Raw genomic sequence first — 23590 nt, 5'->3', positions numbered from 1 at the left:
CCAGATAAAACAGATGATGGTTTTAGAGAAACTGCTCAGATTTCAGCCTCTGGGGAGTTTGCATGTGTGAAGCATCATGCTCTTCATTAAGGTATCTTTCCCTCAGGCATAACAAGCTATGAAGGAAAAGCCTCCAATGAAAGTCCAAGACAAACTAATCCCCCAGGAAGATTATTACAACAATTGCTGATGATGGCTGCTGAAACTTCATGTGAATCAGGTGAGGAAATTCTCTCCCTTCATGAACACCATTCAGCCATTCAACATTGCTGATTTTGCCTGTGTATATTTGTAGAATATGACCTGGCTGTTAAAGATCCTGCAGTGCTATTTAATACCATTGAATTTTGAGTATAAAAAAGGATGATTCAATAAGCACTTGTTTCAGAATGAATTTTTGTCTTTTGGGTTTTTGTGATCCATTACCATTCTGGTAACAAGTCTACATTGCAGGACATTTCATTGCTGGTCAACAGTTTCTTGTCCAGGGCATGTGCTTTTCATCTGTAACCTTTAGAATTGTAAAGGTTTGCAGGTATTCCAGGTGGGAACCTATTGTGGGTAGACCAGTGGCATTCCTGATTCAGTACCCAGTGATTCTTGTATTGATAGAAGGGAAACCAGTGCTTAAAAAGACTTCTGGACTGTTAATGTGTTGATCTAGATGTCCATTGAAAGATCAATGTGTATAAGAAATTACTTAAAAATATGGTTGAGACAAAAAAAGAGAAGGCTGAGATCTTATCAGCTCAAAAAACTTGGAAAGAATAATGTCTTTGGTGTGACAGACACGAAAATTGAGAATTGTAGAATATTTCAAATTTAAAGACCTAAAAGGTTTGTTGAGTGTGACTCCCTGCTTCTCCCAGGATTACCTAAAATTAAACCACTGCCCAGTTGCTCCTTGAACTCTGATGGCCTTAGTGCTGTGATCACTTCCCTGGGGAATATGTCCCAGTGAGTAACCACCCTCTCAGTGAAAAACCTTTTCCTAATGTCCAGTCTGAGCTTGCCCTAATGCAGCTTCATCCCATTGCCTTGGTTGGTGTCAGGGAATTATTTTGTATCTGCAGTTTCTGTTTAATTAGGCAGTTGTGGCTATCAGCTCACAGTGCTTTAGCCTTGACTCTCAGCTTGTGAGACTGACACAATGCTAGAGCTGAGCCAGACACCTGGAATTCTCAAGTAGCTGTGACTGCTCTCTCCTGTCTAGGAATAGTCTGTGCATAGCCAGTATTCAAGAGAGGTCCATTCTGCTTTGACCTTTTCTAGTAGCCATCATAGGCTTTTCACACGCTCCACTGAATATGTCAAAAGGAGCAGCAGTGTAATATTGTAAGGACTGCTTTAGCTCTATTCTTGTCTGTCTATGAAGAGCTTTTACTGAACAAGGATACCTTTGAGGATAGGCCATTTCCATAGGTGGCAGTTTTCTGATTCCATAAAATAGAACAAGTTGTTTTGGTTATCAAGAAAAAAAATTTTGTTATAAAGTTTTGTGAACGTTCAAAATAATTTGGTTACAAGGACATTGAAACCTACTAAGCATGTTATGGGTAACTTGACTGGCTTTATAAAAGAACAAAGATGACTAGTTTGTAAAACATTCACTAAAGCAATCTGAAGCTTATTACAAGATGACAGTGTTGCATGGTCCAGTACAGTTTTCAGTATCCATCTAAACTATTACTGGAGCTGCAGAGGAGTTCTCAGAAACTTAGCAGCTTTCATATGCCCATTATTACAAGCAGTACAGCTATGTAGTATACATGTCCTGGTTTTGCTAGAAATTTCATCACTGGCCCTAAGCTTTAATTTTTCATTTTGTTTGTATTGAGACATCATTTCCAATTCAACTGGATTTACTTGGAATTGGAGTTGTTTTGAATAAGTACGTATAAGCTCATTTTCCTTCAGCTGTTTCTTTATTTCTCAGAATGACCCTTTTGAAGTATATCTGTCTTTGAGCTTCAAGTATCATGAAAATGTTTTGTCTTTTAATAACATTTGACAAAATGACTTGTATTTTTATGAGTGAGTTGTAGCACTGTTGCTAGGGCAGCTGTTACCAAATTAATATGAAATACCTTGGTGTAGTGCATTTTTACATTATAGACTATTGTATATGAACAATGCAATAGTTTATGTAAGAAGATTAGGAAACTATGTGAACATCTATATTAAAAGAAGAAAACCCCAAAGCTTTCTGTGATTATGTGTTTAAGAGGATTGCCCTCTTGAGCAGATCAGCTACCAAAAGTGCCAGCAATAATCTTGAAAACATACAGGCTGTGAGGCTCTCTCTGGTACTTTCAGTAACTAGTGTGGTATTTCAGCAAGAAAATCTACAGCCTCTTGCACTTTAAATACAGAGTTTCTGAAGGGAAAATGTAAAGTATATTAGATTGTTGCTTATGGTTTTTTATTTAATTTGGTTTTAAAATATTGTTTGCTACTTGATTCTTACCAGAACATGTTTGCATTTTTTTCATGTTTTCAAGATGTAATTGTATCTCTACAGGTAAGAGCAAATGAGTGCTTTGTGTGATCCTTGACCTTGTTCTTTGCAGTAACGTTCTTGCTGGTTTGAACCTTTCACCAGATAGTATAAGTCTTTACAACTTAGGAGTTGTACTGCTTTCATGATTACAGAACCACTAGATGTGTACAAATCCCTAGTCACTGCTCACATGCTTTTTCATATCATAAATAAAAGATGAAAAGAAAAAGTTGATAAGTCTGCTTTTTACATGCAGATGCTTTATCAACAGAGGTGAGTTTCCTTTGATAGGAGACTTGCCTTGGGTAACAGGCAGTTTTTTGGAAAAGTCTGTAATTAGCTGCCTGTATAATTTGCCTCTCAAATTTAAAGGCAGCCATGTCTGTAAGATGGGTCTTAAGGATTCCTTGTGGTTGGGGGGATGAATCCCTGTGCTCAGTACTGAGTGGTTGCCAGTGCTACACAAAGTGACCAGCTGGTTGCAGCCAGAGAACAGGTAACTGGAGTGATGTTGCCTTGAGTGCCACCAGTGAGTAAAGTCTGAGTTGCTCTTTTACATGCCACTGATGCATTGATAGGATGAGTTGGGAGCTTTGGACACTTGATGTTCTTTCCAATCCTATTTGGCTAGATTGGGCCAATAGAATTCAAACTGTTAATGGGGAATAACAGAGTAACCCTGCAGCTGAGACAGGCAGTTTGATTGCATAAACCTAATTTCCTTAGCAAGTCAGCCTGCACCTAGTGACTAGGTTTGATACATGCTCCTCTTCCACAGTTCTCCTTGAGGGCTCTTCATCAGGCTTGTCTCTCTGTGTATCTGCAGTGGTTCCCTTGAGCAGTGTTCCAGATGTGATTATCTTCATGTATTGCTGCTGTGTACAGGGATGTTATTCCAAGCATGACTTTATTTTGTGATCCAGGCTAACCTAAGATTTCAGTTTATCTTTAGTAATCACAAATAGTTGTCCATAATTTGGCATTTCATTAACAGACTGCCTTTTCCATTACCAGTTTAGCTTCTGTTTGTTTCCTTGTTTGTCTACATGTCTGGATTTGGACTAAGCCCTGTTTTTATATTGTCTTCACTGAGTGATTGGATTTTTGGTCATTTGTATTTCAAATTGCACCCTAAAATAATTGTTGCTATTTTACTGCCATTCCTCTTGTGGAGAAAAATAAGCATTTGAGATATTGCAGATTCAGCTTTTAAACATGAATTCTTTGTGACATTGGGGTGGCCAGAAAGTTAAAACATGAAAGTCCCTTGTTGATGTCAGGATGCTGTAAGAACCTTGCACTATTATTTTAGAGGAGGGAGAAAGACTGAAAAACCTTCCTTTATGAATCACCAAATACAGGATTTTTAGAGATATTAATATAATAAAGTCATGGATATGAGCATGGATTTTTAATTAAATAATTTGGTTTATAGCATGAAACTGATACTGTTCATCCCTGGTATTAATACCACAAGAACAGTGCAGGTTATTGCAGTTCAGTAATGAAATATTTGTAACATAGCTGTCCACAGAATTTATATACAAGAGATTATTAAATGCTTGAATCTCATCTCTAGTGTGTCCTGAATTACTGCCTGTCCTGGTGATATTCTAGAGAAAATAAAATAACTTCTTTCAGAAAAGTATCTCTAATGTTGATGGAAAGGTATCAAGAAATGGAGAAATATGTGGTAGCTTGCTCCAGCATTTATTTTTTTATTAAATTTTAAAATAAATAGTCTATTTCTAGTTTCTGGATGTCTAACAGCCATTTCTAGACACTGGTTTTTGTTATTACTTTAGGTTTAGCAATCTTTTGTGCTATGCATTTTTTTCTCCTATGGGGATGTTTACATAGCAGTTGATTAGATGATTGCAGTTTTCATGCTTTCTCAAGGAATTTTCTTGAAGGCCTTGCTTATTTCCAGCATCCTCTGTCTCCTGTATCCTGCTCCAAGGAAGAGGAGCAGACTTGAGCTGAGTACTTGACCTCTAAATAAACGTGTTTTAGATGTATTTCCATTTATGTTTTGTACTTTTTCCTAGATGCCTGCTGGATAATAGTGGCTATAAGAAATCTTGGACTTTTTTTCCTCTCCCTGAAATTAGTTTCAAATTGCCTCATATTTATTGAGAACACAATCTTTATTATTGTCATATCATATCAGTCCATTACTGTTGTTGCTTTACTGAGGAAACATTTCCCTTTTTTTTATAGTATAAATTAGAACAACCAGAGTTTGCCATCTGGTAAGAAGCTGAGTTTCAGCGTACACAAAGTACAAACCAGTGTTAGGATTCAGAAAAAGTTAGATCTGCTTAGGTAGAGAGTCTTATAAAAGCTGGGGGTTTGAAATGTCTGTCATTAGCAGCCTTTTTAGAATTGGGATAAAACATGCCTACTTCACTTGTGTTTAATTTCAGTTTCATGCTTAGCACTTCTTTCTTGAAAACTATACTGGAAATAATAATATGTATTTGTTTGTGACAGTTAATTTATAATCATAGAATTGTCAAACTTTGAAGGTGCTTATCAGCACTGAATGCAGAAATTGCATTTGTTGGGTGCTGCTGTGATGGATTTTTTGCAGATGCTGATCTTACTTTTATGTGTAAGAGCATTATGGCAAAAGTGACTCAGTTCCATGGTGTAAGTCATGCTATAGTTAAGCAATTCAGTTCTTCTGGTTTCTCTGACTCACTTAGAATGCCTGCTTTTCTTTGTAATTACTGTAATGGTAGCTTGTAAAGGATTCCCCGCACTCCAGTGAAATGATTGTGATAACACTGGCAAAGCCACATTTCATTCTGCTAAGCCAAAACATGAATTTCCAGCTCTTCCTGCCTGCTCTGTGGTAGTTAGAAATTATAGGAAGGCATGTCAAGGACCACAGGTCACTGATGAAATTGGTGGTGTGGTGCAGCAGAAACTCCTGTGTAGGTGAAAGTTGTTAAGGCCGGGCAGAATCAGTGCCTGAAAAGTGAGGCCAGCAGCAGTGGAGTGTTACTGCCCTCTGCTGTGCATTGCTCACTATGAACTCGAAAATGGCTTGTTGTTCCTCATTACTTCTGTTACTTTTGTGTTCAGCCCAGTCCCAGGACTCTCAAGTGTCTCAGGATTCACCAGTTGTCGCTGCTGAAGGTGGAGAGAGCCTTAGAACAAGTTCTGGACCATCACTGGGGCTTGATAATACGGTTGGTCATAACAAAATAGTCATATAACTCACTCTTTATTTTGTGGTGTAATCTTTCTTTTTCATATTGGGTGGCTAAGAGTGGGAGCATATTCTAAATGCAGCAGTAAAATGAGCACCAAGTAAAGAGGTAGCCATGTTCATACAGCATGGGATGCTGTTGCTCCTCAGTCAGGGCACACAATGGGTTACACTCAGCTTCCTGAGACTCCTTTTTCACAGTGCTGCTCCCCAGGCAGGCCCAGCTGGGGCTGGTGCTCTGCCTTCTTCCTTCCCAGGTGCCGGACTTTGCCCTTGCTGAGTTTCATACCATTCCTGTAGAAGCAGCCTCAGAGGTCCTTTTGGATACCAGCACTGCTGCTCAGTGCATGGCATGCTCTTCCTGACTTAATGTATCTGCAGATTTGATAAAAGTGTGGTGTCACCTCCTCTGGGTCATTGCCAAGTACAGAGCCCTGTGTACTTGTTCCCCACCTCCACAGAGTGTGTAACCCTTCAGTCTGTGACTTCTGAGCCTGATTATCCAGCCAGGTTTTTACCCTTCTTACTGTCCATCCATCCAGGTTGCAACATCCAACTGGGATCATAGAATATTGTGAGACTGTTAAAAGCCTTGCCAAAACCAGCACCAGTCTCCCTCCTTTCTCTCCCTCAAAGATTCCATAAATTTGGTAGCAGATAAAAACAGTATTTAAAACATGCTGTGTATGACATAGATATATAGAAGTACCTTGGGATGTAAATGTTCTAAATGTGTATGTTAAATACACACACACACATATATATATATATAGGTACGTAATGAAAAATGTAGCAGAAGGGTTTCCTAGATTTTTTATTTTCTTAGGGCACATTTTAAGTCAGAGTTTGAGAAGAACTGTTCAGATCTAGTTCTTCAAAATTCTTCTTCGTGACTTTATAGAGCTTACCTTAAAGAAGGTAATGCTTTAGAAGATTTTGTATATTTTAGTTTAATTTCATAGAATTACACTTTAAGTCTCCTGTATTCAAAAAGTTCAATATTGAAAGTACTTTTAAAGTTAATGAGTTTTTAATGTTTTGCATATATGTCCCTCTGAGATCCACAATTCAGCTGAAGTGGGTCTGTGATGAGAAATAGCCAAATCTGACCACCAGAAGATGGTTTTATCTTCTAGGTGTCATGATTTGTATGCAGTTCTGAGAGGCTTTATGTGAGACTGAGTGTGTGAATGTGTGTGTGTATGAGAGAGAGGGGAGGGGGCTGTTGGGGGGTGATGTGCCTGGGACATGGGGTGTGAATGTGTTGTACTGAGCAAGGATGAATCTATATTTGCCTGACTGTGCAAAACATGAAGGCTCCTACACTTGAACTGAGCTCAGAATAAAATGTGTGGGTTTACAGCTTTACTTCTGAACATGTGGATACATGGTAATAATAGGTGTGTTATTTTATCCTAGGAAGTGCCAGGTTCAGAGGCTTTCATGCAACAAATACCCTGTGATGGAACTTCAGCAGTTTCCACTGGCACCTTTTCAACCAGTGAAATGTTGAATGCAAACCCTGTTGACACTGGTGGGTGTTCAGGTTTTGTTGTTCTTGTGAAAAGAAAATTGTGGTTTAATTTTATGGCAGAATGGGTCAAACTCACCAAACATAAGTTGTTCTGAAATAAGCTTATGTCAAACTTCATCAAAGGTTGATTAATACATCCTACAGAGTTGAGTATAACCAGAATGTTTTCTTAAGTGCTTATGATTTTTACTTTTATAATAATTTAATATTATTGTGCATTTGCTTTGGCAAAGGATGTTATTATGCAGCTGTAACACTAGCAGCTTTCAAGCAGCAATTTTTGTTTTAAAAATTATCTTCGAATGATACACTGATAAAAGTTTCCTAATCAATATATTTCATGGATTATTGCAGAGCTATGTTTGTCTTGCTGTTAAGAGACTTGTTGCTTGTCATCACCATTATTCTTAAGGACTTATTTGTGAAAATGTCATTTGAATGCCGTATTGACTTTTAATAGTTTTCTGGGAAATATGTGTTCTTACTATTTTTTGTCTGTAGTCTGCCTCTTGGTGTTGTTAGTTTTTCATAAAATCAAAACCAATTCCTTTATAATAAATACATAAGTGCTCCTGACAGTATAAAATATGAACGTGGAAGTGAGTTTGAAATTGATTAGATAGTGACCCTTGGATTTACTTACTTTGAGGCTTAATATTGAGTTATTCTGACATGCATCTGATTTCTTAAGAAATGTACGTATATGTGTTATTCTGTGTTTATAAATCAATTTTTGAAGATTACAGTTTTTACAGCCTGAGATTTTGATGGCTCATTTTAACCCTAATTTTTCAAACAGATGTTATTTTGAGCAGTTAGCTTTCTAACTCAAGTGACACATCTGTGTTTTATTGATGTAAGAAAGCTAAAGTCATTTCTAAGGTAATTTTCTTGAAATTTTTCTTCTCCATTCTTTTTTTAGTTGTGAAAGAAAAATACCGGTTTTTTTTTTGAAGAAAAATACCAGAAGTTATTTGAGTAAATAAATTTTTCAAGTCTAGATGTGTCTTCACCATACACTCAGTGCTTAGTAGTGACCTTTTCTGGTAGCTTTGTGCAGTTCTTCTGTAAGCTTATAAATAATAATGATATAGAGTAAGAAGCGTTGGTGTACTGTTTAGGAACATGATTTTGGTTGTCTTGATCCCTCAGATTTCTAGTGTTGGTATAAAGCAATTTCTGTTTGAGCACGAATAAAACCACTGTGGGGTGTCAGGAAGATATTTAAGATCACATGAAAGGATTAACACATTTATGTGCAGTAGGAGGTAAAGGTGTGCGAGTTAGCATAAAATAGCAGTATTAATTCTTTTCTGATGTTATTTCAGTATTTCCTAAGTCTGCATTCTGTAAAAGTGTTGTGTACTGACTCTAATTAGATATTTGCAACTTGCATTTGTGAAAGTGTGTGGTAAGCTTTGTAGGAGCGTTTACAGGAGACAATTAAAGAAACAAAAGCCCAGAACTCTATGAATATTTCAGGATGCTAAGCACTGTCTTTTCAAATGATGTAATGCAAGTGGTTTGTATGCATAACATCTAACTTATTATTTCAGGATTGTCTTCTGATAGAAGAGAAGGTGGAATTGTGAGAGAAGCAGGAAGCCACCCTTGGAATTCCTCACTTCCTTTTACCTTGCAGCAGAGGCAAGAGATTTTGTCTGGAGTGTCTGACAGTCAGTTGTCTGAAGGAAAGATGTGTTTTTATAAAGAAAACAAGATAGAGCAGATCTTGGGGAGACCTACTGGGAACTTGAACTCTCACTCAGAGGACAATACACATTTCCAAGGTATTCATTATTTTATAGCATTTTTGTGCTGCTCTCTGATCATATAGAATGAGGAGCTTGCTCAGTGTTAGGCATTGGTCTGTATTATTTATATTCAATTTACATTTTAAAGTCAGTAAGGATTCTGCATGCAAGAATTCCATACTTTGATGTTCTTGGAGCTTGGTGTTAGATACATGTTCACAAAGATTATCTAGTGCAGAAAAAAAAGGACTGACCAGGTCTCTGTCAATTCTGTGCAGCTTCTTGCCACTGTGGCTGGGCTGCTTGCTACCTGTGCCATTTTTGTCACTTGTTTATGCACAGCTTTCACTTCAGGAGGGTACAGAAATACTATAAAATACATCATTGTTCACAAGGGGTTACATAGTTGGTGAAACTCTGACTGGCTGGTGGAAATTTTATGCTCTCCAGAAAAATTTAACCATTCATGAAAATTAAGAACATTGTTATTAATGATCATGAAGATTTAATTCACATCACTTCTTCCTGGAATGTTTGAAAACCTCAAATCATATAATTATAGATTAATCTAGACCTGGAAGAACCTTCAAGTTATGTGACCCAAATTCTCCTTCCTGCTCACAGCAGAGCCAACTTAGACCAGGTTGCTTACAGGCTTGTCCAGCCAAGTTCTGAGTATCACCAAGGACAAAGATTCTATACCACCAAGCAACATTTTAATAACTTTCTTCTTTCTTGGGGTTTTTTTTTTTGTTTTTTTGTTTTCTTGCATGTTCGAGGAGACTGCATTTTCTTTAAACTGACAGAAGACAGATTCAGATTAAATACTAGGAAGAAATGAAATCATAGTGAGGGTGTTGAGGTGCTGGTACAGGTTGCCCAGAAAAGTTGTGGATGTTCCATCCCTGAAAGTGTTCAAGGCCAGGTTGGATGGGGCTTTGAGTAACTGTTTAAGTGGAAGGTGTCCCATAGCAAGGGGTTTGGAACTAGATGATCTTTAAGGTTCCTCCCAAACCAGACCATTCTAGGATTCTCTGTACTGTACCTCTTAAGAGTTAATAGACAGCAGACATTTTTGTACCACTTACCTCACCCCCCCAGTTCTTCTTTTAAGATTGAACAAACTCAGTTATTTAGCTGCTCTTTGAACATCATGTGCTACATCCATCCTCTAATCATCCTTGTGCCTCTTTATTGTTCTGTTGTGAGTTTTTACTGAGAAACCCATACTACTTCTGAGGCAATCTCAAAAGAGCTGAGCAGAGAACTTACAGACTTCACCTTTTCATTTAAAGAATAATAAAATTGAATCAGGGTAGCACTTTCTTACTGCTTTTTATACCTGCATTGTTCTGAGTCAAAGAATTGGATGCTGTAACGATTTCATTATTCAGCTGATATTTGTATACTGCAGAATTCTATAGGCTTTATTTACTGTATATAGAAACAACTCATGTTATGTCCATTGTTGGAGGTTTTGGAGGTTTTTTGTTTGCTTTTATTTTGGTTTTGGGGTGTGGGTGGTGTGTGTTTGTTTTTAAAATAACCTCTTCTCTTATAGCTCTAGAAACTGAACTCTGTTTTCCTGAAATGGAGGGACCTTTTCCAAACTTCCATCACCAGATCTTTCAGCCTTTGGAACCAAGTGTTGACTTCGATACATCATCATCATCATCCTGTTCTCAATACAGAATTTCCCAACACAGTAGAGAATTTAGCAAGGTACTGCAGAAAAGATTCTGGTGGAGGAAATGCTTTGGCTGAAGATTTTTGTGAGATTTAAATGCATAATCCCTATACAATTTAGAAAAAAACACAGTGTATTTTTTGTATATGTAGGTTACTGGTCATAGCAGAAACATAACCTGAAGACCAAAAACTACCTTTTCCTTTTTATCCTTCATATTTCTGAGAAAATTAATCCTAAATCAATTTTTTTTATGCTGCTAGACTTCAGAATTTCCTACAGAAAGTCCAGATGTGTCTGCATTTCTAGAAGAAAACTCCGGTCTGAACAGACAAAGAAGCAGTCTGCCTTCTGCTCTTGAAGCAAATGGGCAAAACATTTCATCAGAAGAAGGATCAGTTAGAGAAAATGTTACTCTAGGTATGTTCACTGTAGTTTTCAAAATCAGCTTTGTGCCAGTGTATAATTACCAGCCCTTGGTGTGGGTTTGAAATGGGGACAGATCTCACTTCTCTCAGCCCTGCTTTGAAATGTGTTAACTCCACTGCACTCTCACACACAGTCTCCTCCACCACCTTTAATGGGAGAACTCCTAAATTTTTTAAAGTTCATTTTATAAGCAGTTATGACTGTGATACAAAAGCAGACCAGGTATTCAAGTCACTGTAATGGGTATTATGTTACTTACTCCTTCAAAGATGATTTGGTTGGCAAAGAAATGTCAACTCTGGCTGAAACTGTCCTTTTTCAAGTATTTGTTAATGTATATCCATTACTTTGTAAGTTTGAGTAAGGTAAGCAGGTCCTAAAAATTGATTAAAATTTTGTTCATGTGTTAGAGTCTCTCTGAACTGAGTCATTTGTCTTTTAAATACATTGTGTTCTTCAAGAAACAATTCCATTTTCCTTTCCCACTGTTAAGTCACAGCTGTATACTGCACACTATGATTTTTGGTTTGATTACAGAACAGCCTACAAAATAAAGTGGAGGATACAACAGCAAGTTTTGAGCTACAGTGAATAATTAATTTAGTGGATTGGAAGTTTATGATTAGGTTAACTGCAGCTTATAGCAGGAAAAATTTTTTGAGATGTGCAGTTAAATTTTAATTAACTTGATATTTCATGTAATTCTAAAATTTCCAAATGCAGGTAGTAGCAATCTAAATATTTCTGCAGCAAGAATCAGGTGTTTCGGTGTTTCAAGATGCTCCAGCAAAAAGCTGAACAGGAACAGGAAACATGGCACAATAGTTTAAGTAATAGATGTAGTTATAATGCAAATGTCATTGGTCAGTTATATTTGTGACTTGCAAAGTAATGAAAAGTGCTAGAAGAGGCTGACACTTCAAGATGTTGTGATTGCAGTTACAGCAAATGGGATTTAGGAAGCTCCATTCTAACTTCAAGCCATTCTGTTCCTAAATTGCTTATAGACAGAATCTTTGTGGTTTAACTGCAAAATCTTCCCATCACTTAAGTGCTTTCATAATCCCAAACCAATTATTGTTGTGCTTTAAAAGGAGGGGAAAAACAAAATAAGCAACAGCCTAAGCAAGTAAAAACTGTTTTGGATTGTTCAAGGAAGGCTGATATGCAAGTTCCTCATGCAGAGAATTTTCTGTTGATGGCTGATGTTGCAGTGTAATTCTCCCCTCCCCATTAACTGCTGTTTATCAGCAGACAATATTCTTTATACATGTAAAACTAGATATTTTCTGTGTATCAAAGAATGCAGAAAAATATCTAAAGGAAGCCATTAAAGGTTTCTGTGGCACTTTCCATGTGTATAAAAAGCCTGGTGATAGCACAATGCTGGAGTCTGTGTAAGCAATACTAGCAAACTTAGGACAAAAAAAAAGTGATGTAGACAACACTGTTGTCTGTTTGGCACATGCTGGCTGTCCTGCTGAAATGCCTCCCCAGTAATTAATGTTGATACCCAGTCTTTCTCTTTGCCCAGCCTCTTCTGGGGAAAAATGGTATCTTGACTTCTATGCTCAGATAAAGAAAAATAATTTAGCTTGCAATACTGTACCTTGTAGGAACAGTAGTCTCTGTTGCAGTTTGAATGTTGCTTTCTTCTTTGAAGATTTTCTGCCCAAGTAATGGTTTTCTTTCTGGTTTAGAGACTTTGTTGCACGCCCAAGAGAGACTTGGAGGATTTCCATTTACAGAGTATAAGCTGTAAAATGTTCTGGCTTCCAGTGTAGCTATGTCAGCACCATCACAAAGTCCATCCCTAAACATAGTCTAAGAAGCAGCAAGTGTTGTTTATTGAAGTTTTGTGTACAGCGGTGGAATAATTTTCTGTAATGTTAATGGCATTATGTTTGAGGAGGCTTTAGCAGTTTTTTAAGCAAAATGTTTCTTCCTTTTTACTAGACTTCTTGTTATACATTACCAAAAAGTCTTCTTATAGAGAGACTTAAAGTGTAAATTCGGTTCTGCTAGCAATAAGTTTGACTTCTGACAATTTTCTAAACAGGATCTGAAGAATCTTTTCACCCACTGCAATTAGAATCTACTCTGAGTGATGACTGTCAGAATGCTGATCAGCCAGGGGATATGAACGTTGTGTCACAGAGACCTTTTGAACAAGTGCCTGGAATTAAAAACAGAGGCAATGAGAACTGTGTTTCACCTGCAAGTGAATATGAAGAGCTGTCAAGAAGTATGAGATGTATTAATCTCCAGTGTTCAGTGGAAGATGTGCAGAACAAAAGTCTGATTCACCTGGAAGAGCAAAAATCATTTTATCAACTAGATCCCATACCAGTTCCAATGGATGAAACTTTCCCTCAGCAGTTAGTAGAAGAGACTGTGTCTTCTGAAAAATTACCTTTGGAGGCATTTGATAAGAAGAAGGATGTGAAGCTTCCTGAAAAATCAGTTCATGTAGATGAAGTAAATAAAGCTGTGGATCTGCCTTCTCAGTGCAATATGGACATGAAGGAGCCAGATCAAAGCTTTCCAGAAGGACAAGAATCTCTGAGGGTTCTCAGAGAAACCAACTTGGAAGACTCAGACATCCATATGCACCCTGTTGTACAGCAGAACAGTTCTTTGTTCCAAGGACACGAAAAACATTCTCATCCTGTGCCCAGTAGCTCATGTCATATTCCAGTCTGGGTGAGTAGAACAGATTTCCAGAAGCAGGGGTTTTGTTGTTGCACAAAGTTCCTTTAGGCCTTAATATCTGAAAGCTTGGCAAATGTTGGTTTTACAGTTCTAGTTCCTGTTTCCTGGAGTTTTGCCCTACTCCTTCTTCCAGATCTTAGCACTGAGATAACTAGCAGTAGTTTAAATGAGCTGAGTTCCCACAATGGTTGGAGGAGCTGTAGCATCCCTACTGCATCTCCTTCTCTTAGCACCAAGTGATAGAGCTCATGCAGCTGGCTCCATTTAGAAGCCTGAAGGAGGCAAATAAATTAACCAAAGCATAAGCTAACTTAAAGAAATAGCATTGATGTAGCTTTTAAAAAAAATTCCCTAGAATTAAGTAATTTAAACTTGTGGAGAGGGGGAGTTTTTGTAGTTGTTTGATTGCTTTGGGTTATTTGTTTCAGTTTTTCAAATTCTGATATACAAATGTTCTTTCTGTATTTCATTTACTGCTTGGGGCAGGTTTTCTTTTTTCTATATGTTAAATGAGCTTCCTTTTTCTGACAACAGATGTTGCTATTGCTGAAAATACTGGGTTTTTACTTTTTTCCTTACTGATGTCTTGATTAATTTATTTTCTAGGAGACTGAGTCAGGGCATGGTATTATGGAAGAACCTGAGCTCACTCTGGTAAGCTCCAATGACATCAGTATTGTAGAATCAGACATTGAACATCCTAACCAAGAGAAAATTAAGGAGGATGCAATGGATAACTCAGCATGTGTGGATCAGTCTGAATGTAATGTTTTTACTGAGGTGAGCATTATCTAATGTCATTCTGGTTTGAACTTAGTATTAATCACAATAAGGAGAGGCCCCACTGTAGCAGTTAATCCACTGTTGAAAAACAAGAGGTTGTTGTGTTCTCCAGGTTTTGTAACTGCTTTGGATCATCTTGGCTTGATGTTGTTTTCCAGAAAGATCGAATAGATCCTAAATTTGGGATATTTCTTTGTTACTACTTAGTCATACTGATCTAGATAGAGTTCGGGAAGACTTGCTGCAAAAAACAAAACCATCTTGCTGGTGTTTGCAAGACTGAACTGTATCTTACTAGTTGAAAACTGAATGAAAGTGTGGGATAAAATGAAAACTACAGACTAGACAAGAAAAAAAAGGAGAATCCCCTCACCTTGTGAGGATGGAGCCATACCAGACTGCAACAGCAGTTAGAGGGAAAATGAATCAGCTCTTCCTAGCTGCCACACTTAATTAACCTGTGGTGTTCTTCTTGCTGCTTGCTTCTATAAAGCAAAGGCTGTTGTAAACTGCAGAGGGCTGGGCTGTAGTGAGACCATAGTTTGGGTGCTGAAGCACTGATGTAGAACCAGTGTCTGCAGTGTAGAACTGAGCCTTTTAGATGAACAGATTAGATCATGCACTAATTGCAAGAGCCATCTGGAGAATTCTAGAGCCATCTAGAGAATTGTGTCTAAGGATGGGTTTTTATCAGGTAGCAGATAGATGGGTGAGGTGGAGGTTGGCAGCTGGAGGCTGCACTGCTGCAGTGGGTGTCACCTGCCTCTGGAAAAGGGGGGGAAAAGACAGAGCAGGAAGAGGGGGATGGGGAGAACTGAAGAGAGCAGGAGGAAAGGAAAAGAAATTGCATTTGCAGACCTGTATTAAGAACTCGCAATTGAAATCTGGTGGGCAAAAGTCTTTAATGGATGTTTTTGGGGTTTTAGAGGTTCTAGGGGTTTAGGGGGTGGGTAGGTTTTTTTTGTGGGGTTTGTTTTTTGGGTTTGTTTTTTTTTTTTTTTTAAGTTTTAAAATGTTTTTAGAAAACAGCTTTTTCATCCCTATTACCAAAATCCATTTCTGATTTTTCTTTGCATCAGGCAAAAGGATGTATTTTATTTTATTTTATTTTATTTTTTTATTGTATTTTATTTGTACTGGGTCTATGTTAGTGGTACAGTAGTACTGCTTCACTCAAATTTGTCATACATGTTAAGCATTTCCAATCCAATCTTTGATCCATTTGAAACAGGAGAGAGAATTTTTGCCACTAACTCCAGATGCAGATGATTCAGCGTTCGTAAGGCCTGACAGTTCTCCCAAAGCCCAGAGTCCCAACAAGAGTCACTGTCCATCACATCAGACTGCAGGTAATTATGTGGTTCTTCAATACACTGAAGTAGAAAGTATTCTTTTAGTATTAAAATCATCAACAAAATACACCTCTCATTTGGAAAACTCAGAGCTGCTTTTACTTAGGTAAAAGCATCTGAAAAACATCCTGCTATTCAGGCTTGGTCTGTAGTACTTTTGACCAAGGTTTAGTGTGTGTCAGCATTGACTTGTCTCTTCCTAGGCCAGGTTCTCTCTCATGAAACTTCAGAATCTCTACCATTAAACTTGTTTGATTTTGTAATGACTTAACTTTGAAAAAATATATGCCATTTTCTGATTTGTTGTCATAATTTATGTACCTTTATTTATTTCTAATTTTCTGTTAGTCCCCCAAGTCATGTAGCCAAAGAATTGTCCTTTTTCCTATTCTGATGGTAGTCTGGAACAGTAGTAAAATACTGACTTTTTTGTCCAAGATGAGCTGCAGTAATACAAAGGTCAGGAATTCACAGAACTTAATTGTTTTGAGGACTTGTCAGGTCTTCATGTTTTGAGGCATCCAGCTGCTTTTGATGCAGTATTCCTCACAGCATTAGTCTGGGCAGACCTGCTGGATCCCACAGGTCTGAGCTGCTGCTGGTTCTGCAAGATGCCTCATCATTCAGTGCCATTCTCCTCATGCCATTTACAAAAGTGCTCAAGCTCAGTGTTTTAGAAATACCTTGAAATAAATGCATGACTTACTGCTTATTGTTAAAAGTGAGAAATGTGGAGACTTTTCCTTTTCTTTCACAGTGATGCTGCTGGAATTTGCAGCTACACCCAGAAGTTTACAAAAATCTTTTTTAAAAAGAAAGCAGAATTTCATCCAGGAATCTCTGAAAAGAGTAGAAGCAATTAAAAATAAGGAGAGAGAAAATGAAAAGCTGCAAGCAAGCAAGCTTCTAGGAGGAAAGTCTGAGAATCTAAGAAGCAGACAGAAGGAGTCTGGCCTTCTCTCTGGTAGGTTTATGTAGGGGGCAAGACACAGCATTAGGTATCCCTTCAATTGCTGTTTCATATCAACGAATATATTTTATATTTGCTGCATGTTTGCTATTGCAAACTGGATCATTCTTTAATTTATTTTCTCAGGGAATCAGGGAGGTTTGTTTTCCCTCACTGTCTGGCTGCCTGTGCTGTAAAGGCCTTTATGGGGGCTCTTCAGATTTCACAATCAGCCCACCTTTGTCATCATAAGGTGCCTCTGCAAACCACAGCTGCTTATCACAGAGCAGCCATGTTTAACAGACTGGTGCATCTCTAGTGCCTGCTCCTGGGGACTTGGAGGTTGGCTCTGGAGAGCCATGGATGGCCCTAAGCACAGGCAGGAGCCTCAAGAGTGACACTGGGGGATTTATTTTAACTCAGGATGGCATCTCCATTGCCTCGTTCTGCTGACTTGTTTTGGGTTTTGTCATGTCATTTAGAAATCTTTGGAAATATCTCATGCTTTTGAGTTAGCTGAACTAGAGATTTAAATTTAGGATATACATACAAACATATGTTTGACTTCTTTTTTTCCCCTTAGGAAAAAATGGTGCACTTGCCAATCAGTTGAAAAAAGTAGGAGAAGTGAAAGTATCTTCTCCAGAGGATAGAAAGTCTGGAGAAATTGAAATGCACCAGCGTACATCCAGGTATTGCATGAACACAAGTGAGAGAATTCAAAAACAACCACAGAAAAAAAGTAGTTAATCTGTGTTCTGTGAAAGCTGCTGCTCAGTCTCTTCAGTTGGACCCAGTGGGGCCTAACGTTGAAGTGGGAGAGGAGCCAGGTGTGTTAGATGCAGGTACCTGCTGGGAAATGCCCATGCACAGGTGGCACTGAGGAAGGTCAGTGCTGGTGTCACCCTGCTGAGGCTGCTGTGCCACTTAATGCCTGACATGGGGTGAAATTTGATGCCAAGTTCACAGTTGCACTTGGGCACTTAGGAGCAGTAACAGGCAACAAGTGCAGCTCTGAACAGGGAGAGGGTTTGTTTGATGCAGCTGAAAAAGAATTTGAAGGGATTCTGGATTACTGGAACATGCAAATTGCCCCAGCTGATAGCAGTTGACCCAGGGCAAAACCTTAAGCTTATTAACCTACTTCATCTTTGCCAAGTCCTTCCTCCCCAGACACTGATTTTTGTTTGTTTTCACAGACTTTATAATCAGCTTGCAGAAGTAAAAATCAGAAATGAAGAAAAAACAAGGCAAGAAACTTATGCTAAAAACAGAGAAAAGGCTAAAGAGTTTCAAAAGGTAATGATAGCTTGCTACAGTGTCCTCTTGCCCTTTGGTCCCTTGATTTCACTGAGCTTCCAGAGTAATTGAGATGTGGTGTGAATGGAGCTCAAATGGAGACCCTCAAACCAGTCTGGATGTTAAATGATGCCATTGGTACAGCCCATCCAAGAATTTTCTTGTGGAAAACAACTGAGCTCAGGTTTTCTCTAAAAGGCATGTCTGCCTCAGGCTGAATTTTTTAATGACCTGAGCTCGAGCAAAAAGGCTCCAGCTGCTGTAAAGTCTGTAGCAAACTAATAGCAGCCTTTTTCTTAGTCTGGACTCCACCAAATTTCTATTTTTAAGGTAGCATTCTGGGTTTGGTGGGTTTTGGGCTGCTTTGACTATTCTAGAGAGGGTGAGAATCTGGGCATGCCCAAACTTGAAAGGTGCAAGAATCTTGGGATTTTGATGGGAATTGTTGTGGAACAGGGTTGAACAAAGGGCTGTGGGCTTGTCAATTCCCCATTTCCTCTGCTGCACCCCAGACAACCAAATGGAAGGAAATGCTGGATAATCCTCACAGGCTGTGACTACTATGGGGGAATCTAGGTCCAACTGCTGCCTTTAGCTCTGACCAGCTCCCCTGCTTTGTGGTGGAATGAGTGGCTGCTCTTGTTACAGTGCTTTACAGATCCCTTCCTGAACAGAAAAGAGCAATATGACTGCCTTCCCCTTGCCCTGTAATCTGTGGCCTCTCCAGACCAGCACTGCCCATTCCTGTTCTGGTTACAGGCACAGTTCCCAGGCATGCTGGCTTTAGGGCAGCCACTTCAGCTTCAGCACTGGTCTCATGGCTTGTTGTATTTGCAGAAAATTCTGGAGAAACTGCGGGCCAAGAAGACTTGGAAAGCACCATGACAGGGAAAGATTTTGAGCAACAAGGGCACACGGTGGTGTTCGTACAATCCAGGCCCCTGAGTGCTGCAGCCTCAGTGGTGAATGCTGAAGCCATTTAGGCATACTCAGCTCTAAGCTGCAGGAACAGTGAGTACCCCAAACCCCTGTGGTCCCCTGTTCAGAGCTCACCACAGGTGCAGATGGACTGAAGAAACAATGCTTTTTTCATTGTTTGTCTCAGACTGAGTTACTGGCCTGAAAGGCTTTTCTTATATGTTAATATTTCAAATAGATTTTGTAAGTAAGTTTTGTAATATACATGTATAAAATGTTTTCAAATAAAGTTTTAAGGTTATATGAATCTCTGGGGAAAAGGACCTTTCTCCTGTAAAGCTGGAGTTTTTGGTCTGTTCTTTGCACTGGGTGATTTAAGATTAGAAGTATGGTTTCCTGCAGTCACAGAGTACATCTTAAAGCACTTGAATGGAAGAACTAAAAATTTACTTCTTCCAAAGAGAGGTTTTCTACACCTGTTTTATGAGCTAAGCACATAACTGTTAGGTCAGAGTTTGTCAATGGAAGGAGACCCGGACATCAATTGATTCATCGCAGGTCCAATTTATTGATGGATACAGCTGGTTAAATACAGTTCATAATAAGCTTCATACATATTGCAAAAGCTGAGCTCAGGATTGGTTAGTTACGTATCAGCAACTACGCCTACTTCTGCATTTTTGTGGTTGTTCTTTTGATACTTTCTGCACATTTTCAGCAAGAATCTCTCTTCCCTATCCTCATGTTGCGGCAAGGGCATCATGTCCTTGCCTATCATTGGTCACTGACTGCTGACTTCCCTTTCAAGCTTAACCAGTGGCATTATGTCAACATGGCCTTTCTCAGCTAACCAACTGTTAACAAAACTCTCCACATTTCCCCCGTTTTCTTCTTGAGCAAGAAGACTAGTCTGCCAGGTTTTTGCTATCATACAGCTGACCATGTTTTGAATACAATTAAAGACACAAGGCAAAATAAGCAAAAGCATTAAAATTACACCCAGACCTCCATTTCCTTAGTAGTTTCCTGACCTGACCTCGGGTGATGTTTAATTGCAGGGGCGGTATCGTCTTCCCCAAAAATACATAAATGGTTGATCACATACAGAACCTTAGCCAAACATGCTTGTGGGTCTCTTAAATCTTGATGCTTTTCAATATACTGCTTAAGGGTGCCGTTTGCTCTTTCCACTATTGCCTGTCCAGTAGAGGAGTATGGAATACCTGTCAAATGCTTAACAGACCACTGATTCAAAAATTTCTGGACCCTAGCACTTACATAAGCTGGACCATTATCTGTTTTGATACTCTTTGGGACTCCCATGACAGCGAAGCAACGTAACAGGTGCCTGATAACATGTATAGCTTTCTCTCCTGCCTGAGCCGTAGCCCATATGTAATGACTATATGTATCTATAGTGACATGCACATACTTGACTCTACCAAATCTAGCTACATGTGTAACATCCATTTGCTATTTCTCATTTATTTCTAAACCTCGAGGATTAACTCCGACGCCTAAACCTATTCCCCCATTATGATAACTACATGTTGGACATGCTCTAACAATGGCCTTAGCTTCTGACAAACTCAGCTCAAAGTGCATTGCTAATCCTTTTGCATTTTGATGATATCCACTATGTGCTTCTCTGGCCAATGTATGCTTATCAATAGGACAAGAGTTATCAATGGGTAGGGTAACCAATTTGTCTGCACGTTCATTCCCTTCTCCTAAACCTTCAGACCATTTATGGCTCCTAATATGAATCACAGAATACACTGCATTTCTCTCTCGTAGAGCTTTCCTTAATTGTACCAGTAACTCATACAATCGTTTATTATTCACTTCCTTAATTGCTGCTTCCTCTATTCGTCTGACTACTCCTGCGACATACACAGAGTCTGTGACCACATTTAAAGGCTCCTGTAAGTTGGACACTGCCCATACTCCTGCTAACAATTCCAGGGTTTGTAAGCTGTCTGCAGGCTCTGCTGTGAGGAGTTGATGCTTCCATTGTCCTTTTTCTTGCCAGGTGACAGCAGCACGCCTTGATTTCTTTCCTGCATCTGTAAAAGCTGTAATAGCTCCTGTATCCAATAATCCATAAAGGGTTATGCTTTGATGTCCATGGGTAATCTCAACTTTTTTTGGTCTGTTTTGTAAATCCACAGTCAAAAGTGTAACACCAGTAGAGCCAAAACCCTTATCATTCCGTGTTTGCCCAGTAAATGATGGTATACCCGATGTCATTTGTGATAGCGGTACCAATTGTGCGATGCGTTGTCCTTTTGCTATTTTAATCGGGGGATAAAGGGTGTAAACCATGATTTGTATTTCCCCTGTATAGTCCGCATCAATAACACCAGTCAATACAAATAATCGCAGCATGGTTGTTGAGGAACGTCCTAGTAACAATGCTCCACATCTTTGTCCATTTAATACAAGAGGACCCTTTACTCCAGTTGGTATCCTCTCAGGCCAGTTCGTCATTAGCATGACGTCTACTGCTGCTGATAAGTCCAAGCCGAGGCTCCCTGCTGTTGCTGGTTGCAGACAGGGGGTGGCAGTGATGTTGCATCGGCAGCTGGTGTCTCTGATGTCACGGCGGCTACTTGTGTCTGGGCGCGTATGTCCCGCATTACCGCATCGGTAACACTTGATGAACGGTCTCGAGCCTCCTTGCGTAACCGCCAGTGAGCCGCTTCGGAGAGGAGCAAGAGCAGCTAACACCTGATTCTGAGCAGACTCTGCTTGCTTTTGCAACCCTAATCCTAATTCCTTTAAAGCTTCTGCTATAAATGCCTGTGAAGCTGTTGGCATTAATGCCATTCGCTCTAATGCCTCCTCAATGGTCCAATTTGCCCCTAAAGTAGCTAACACTCTTGCATTTGCCTAACAGGTTCACTTTTTACTCCAAACTGACTAACCGTAGAACGTAACTGAGCTAACAACTTCCAATCTAAGGGACTATATTATGCTTAAGGTTCCCCTGTGCATCCTACTGTGGTGTGTATGTGACCGGACATGCAAGACTAGAAGCTACTTCCACCGCCTCGCCATCCCCCATTTGCAGCAGCCCAAGCTTCCCTCCTCTGTTTAGCCATCTCCCCCCATAGGTCACTGTGTGCCCCTGGGATAGGGTCTGACTCTTTAAGGGTGCTATGCTGCTGGCACTTCCGTACAGACACCGAGCTTTCCGGCGGGGGGGCGGTGGAACCGGAGCTGGCTAGCGCGGGGGAAGCAGCGGAGGCAAAGCTGGCTTGCTCCCACCCCCACCATCCAACCCACCTGAAGCTGGCGGCGGAGGCGAAGCTGGCTTGCTCTTAGCTCCACCATCCAACTCGCCCTCCCCCCATAACAGGACGGGTGCAGACGGTTCCACTATGTCTATAGGAAAATCCTCCACACCACTTTGCTGGGGACTCTTAGGCATAAGTATCCTGGTTACAGAAGGTGCCAGGGGATCATCCTCACGACCATACCCTATATTCCTCTTATGAGCTTCTGTCGCCCTTTCTGCTGCCTTTCTCTCAGAGACATGCTGAAGCAACGTATTATACACCACCCGCCATAGCTTGCCTAATTTCTTTGCTGACTCATCATCGTCTAACACTGTATCCCACAGGATATCCCCAAACTTCTTCCACTCTGCTAGCTCATGAACTGTATGTGGGTTAACAAAAATCCCTTTAGTATGGCCGTAAGCCAATAACCCTGGTAATTCCTTTTTTAAATCTATCCCTTTTACTCCTCGCCGTTCTAAATACGCGGCGAATAAATCTTATGCCGCTTGCCTATCCATACCTATTCGTCAGCGTGCGCTGTTGCAGCTCTCCAGGCTCCAGCGGGATGTATTGGCTTGAGTCACCGTTGTGAACCTCAAGGGTACTTCAAATTCCGGCACTGTCCCGGCTGCAAGGACCCAAACCCAACTTCCTCGACCGTGGCGTGTTCCCCCCTTTTTTCTTTTAATCCGAGAGGGCAAACGTTCGGGGTCACCATTTGTCGATGGAAGGAGACCCGGACATCAATTGATTCATCGCAGGTCCAATTTATTGATGGATACAGCTGGTTAAATACAGTTCATAATAAGCTTCATACATATTGCAAAAGCTGAGCTCAGGATTGGTTAGTTACGTATCAGCAACTACACCTACTTCTGCAGTTTTGTGGTTGTTCTTTTGATACTTTCTGCATATTTTCAGCAAGAATCTCTCTTCCCTATCCTCATGTTGCAGCAAGGGCATCATGTCCTTGCCTGTCATTGGTCACTGACTGCTGACTTCCCTTTCAAGCTTAACCAGCGGCATTATGTCAACATGGCCTTTCTCAGCTAACCAACTGTTAACAAAACTCTCCACAAGAGTTAAAGTGCAACTTTTTCTGTAAACTTGGTTATTAACAGGTGAAGTACCAAGGGCTTTCCATTAATGCTCTTTCTGGTTAAAACACACCA

General features: G+C 39.7%; 1 protein-coding gene and 1 non-coding gene across 2 annotated transcripts in view; both read left to right on the top strand.

Moving 5' to 3' along the window:
- The window catches only part of CEP295 (centrosomal protein 295), a 43260-nt gene extending 24051 nt beyond the window's left edge, over nt 1-19209 (top strand). Inside the window, exons 17-29 of the mRNA XM_054269845.1 lie at nt 107-220; nt 5591-5697; nt 7137-7251; nt 8808-9041; nt 10567-10727; nt 10956-11112; nt 13181-13824; nt 14440-14613; nt 15848-15965; nt 16726-16932; nt 17501-17609; nt 18117-18216; nt 19054-19209. Of these exons, the coding sequence (XP_054125820.1) occupies nt 107-220; nt 5591-5697; nt 7137-7251; nt 8808-9041; nt 10567-10727; nt 10956-11112; nt 13181-13824; nt 14440-14613; nt 15848-15965; nt 16726-16932; nt 17501-17609; nt 18117-18216; nt 19054-19101 (2288 nt within the window). The 3' untranslated portion in view covers nt 19102-19209. The remainder of the gene's footprint in view (nt 1-106; nt 221-5590; nt 5698-7136; nt 7252-8807; nt 9042-10566; nt 10728-10955; nt 11113-13180; nt 13825-14439; nt 14614-15847; nt 15966-16725; nt 16933-17500; nt 17610-18116; nt 18217-19053) is intronic.
- Nucleotides 6798-6881, top strand: LOC128933252 (small nucleolar RNA U2-19). Its single transcript, XR_008482763.1, has one exon. It is a non-coding gene; the product is annotated as a small nucleolar RNA U2-19 (small nucleolar RNA).
- Nucleotides 19210-23590: the final 4381 nt, after the last annotated feature.

This window comes from Melozone crissalis, unplaced genomic scaffold (assembly GCF_028551555.1).
Source record: "Melozone crissalis strain CALT ecotype California unplaced genomic scaffold, PUWL_Pcris_2 ptg000008l_1, whole genome shotgun sequence".
Classification (NCBI taxonomy): domain Eukaryota; kingdom Metazoa; phylum Chordata; class Aves; order Passeriformes; family Passerellidae; genus Melozone; species Melozone crissalis.
Note: the sequence above shows the minus strand (reverse complement) of the source record. Positions and strands in the feature narration are given on the sequence as shown.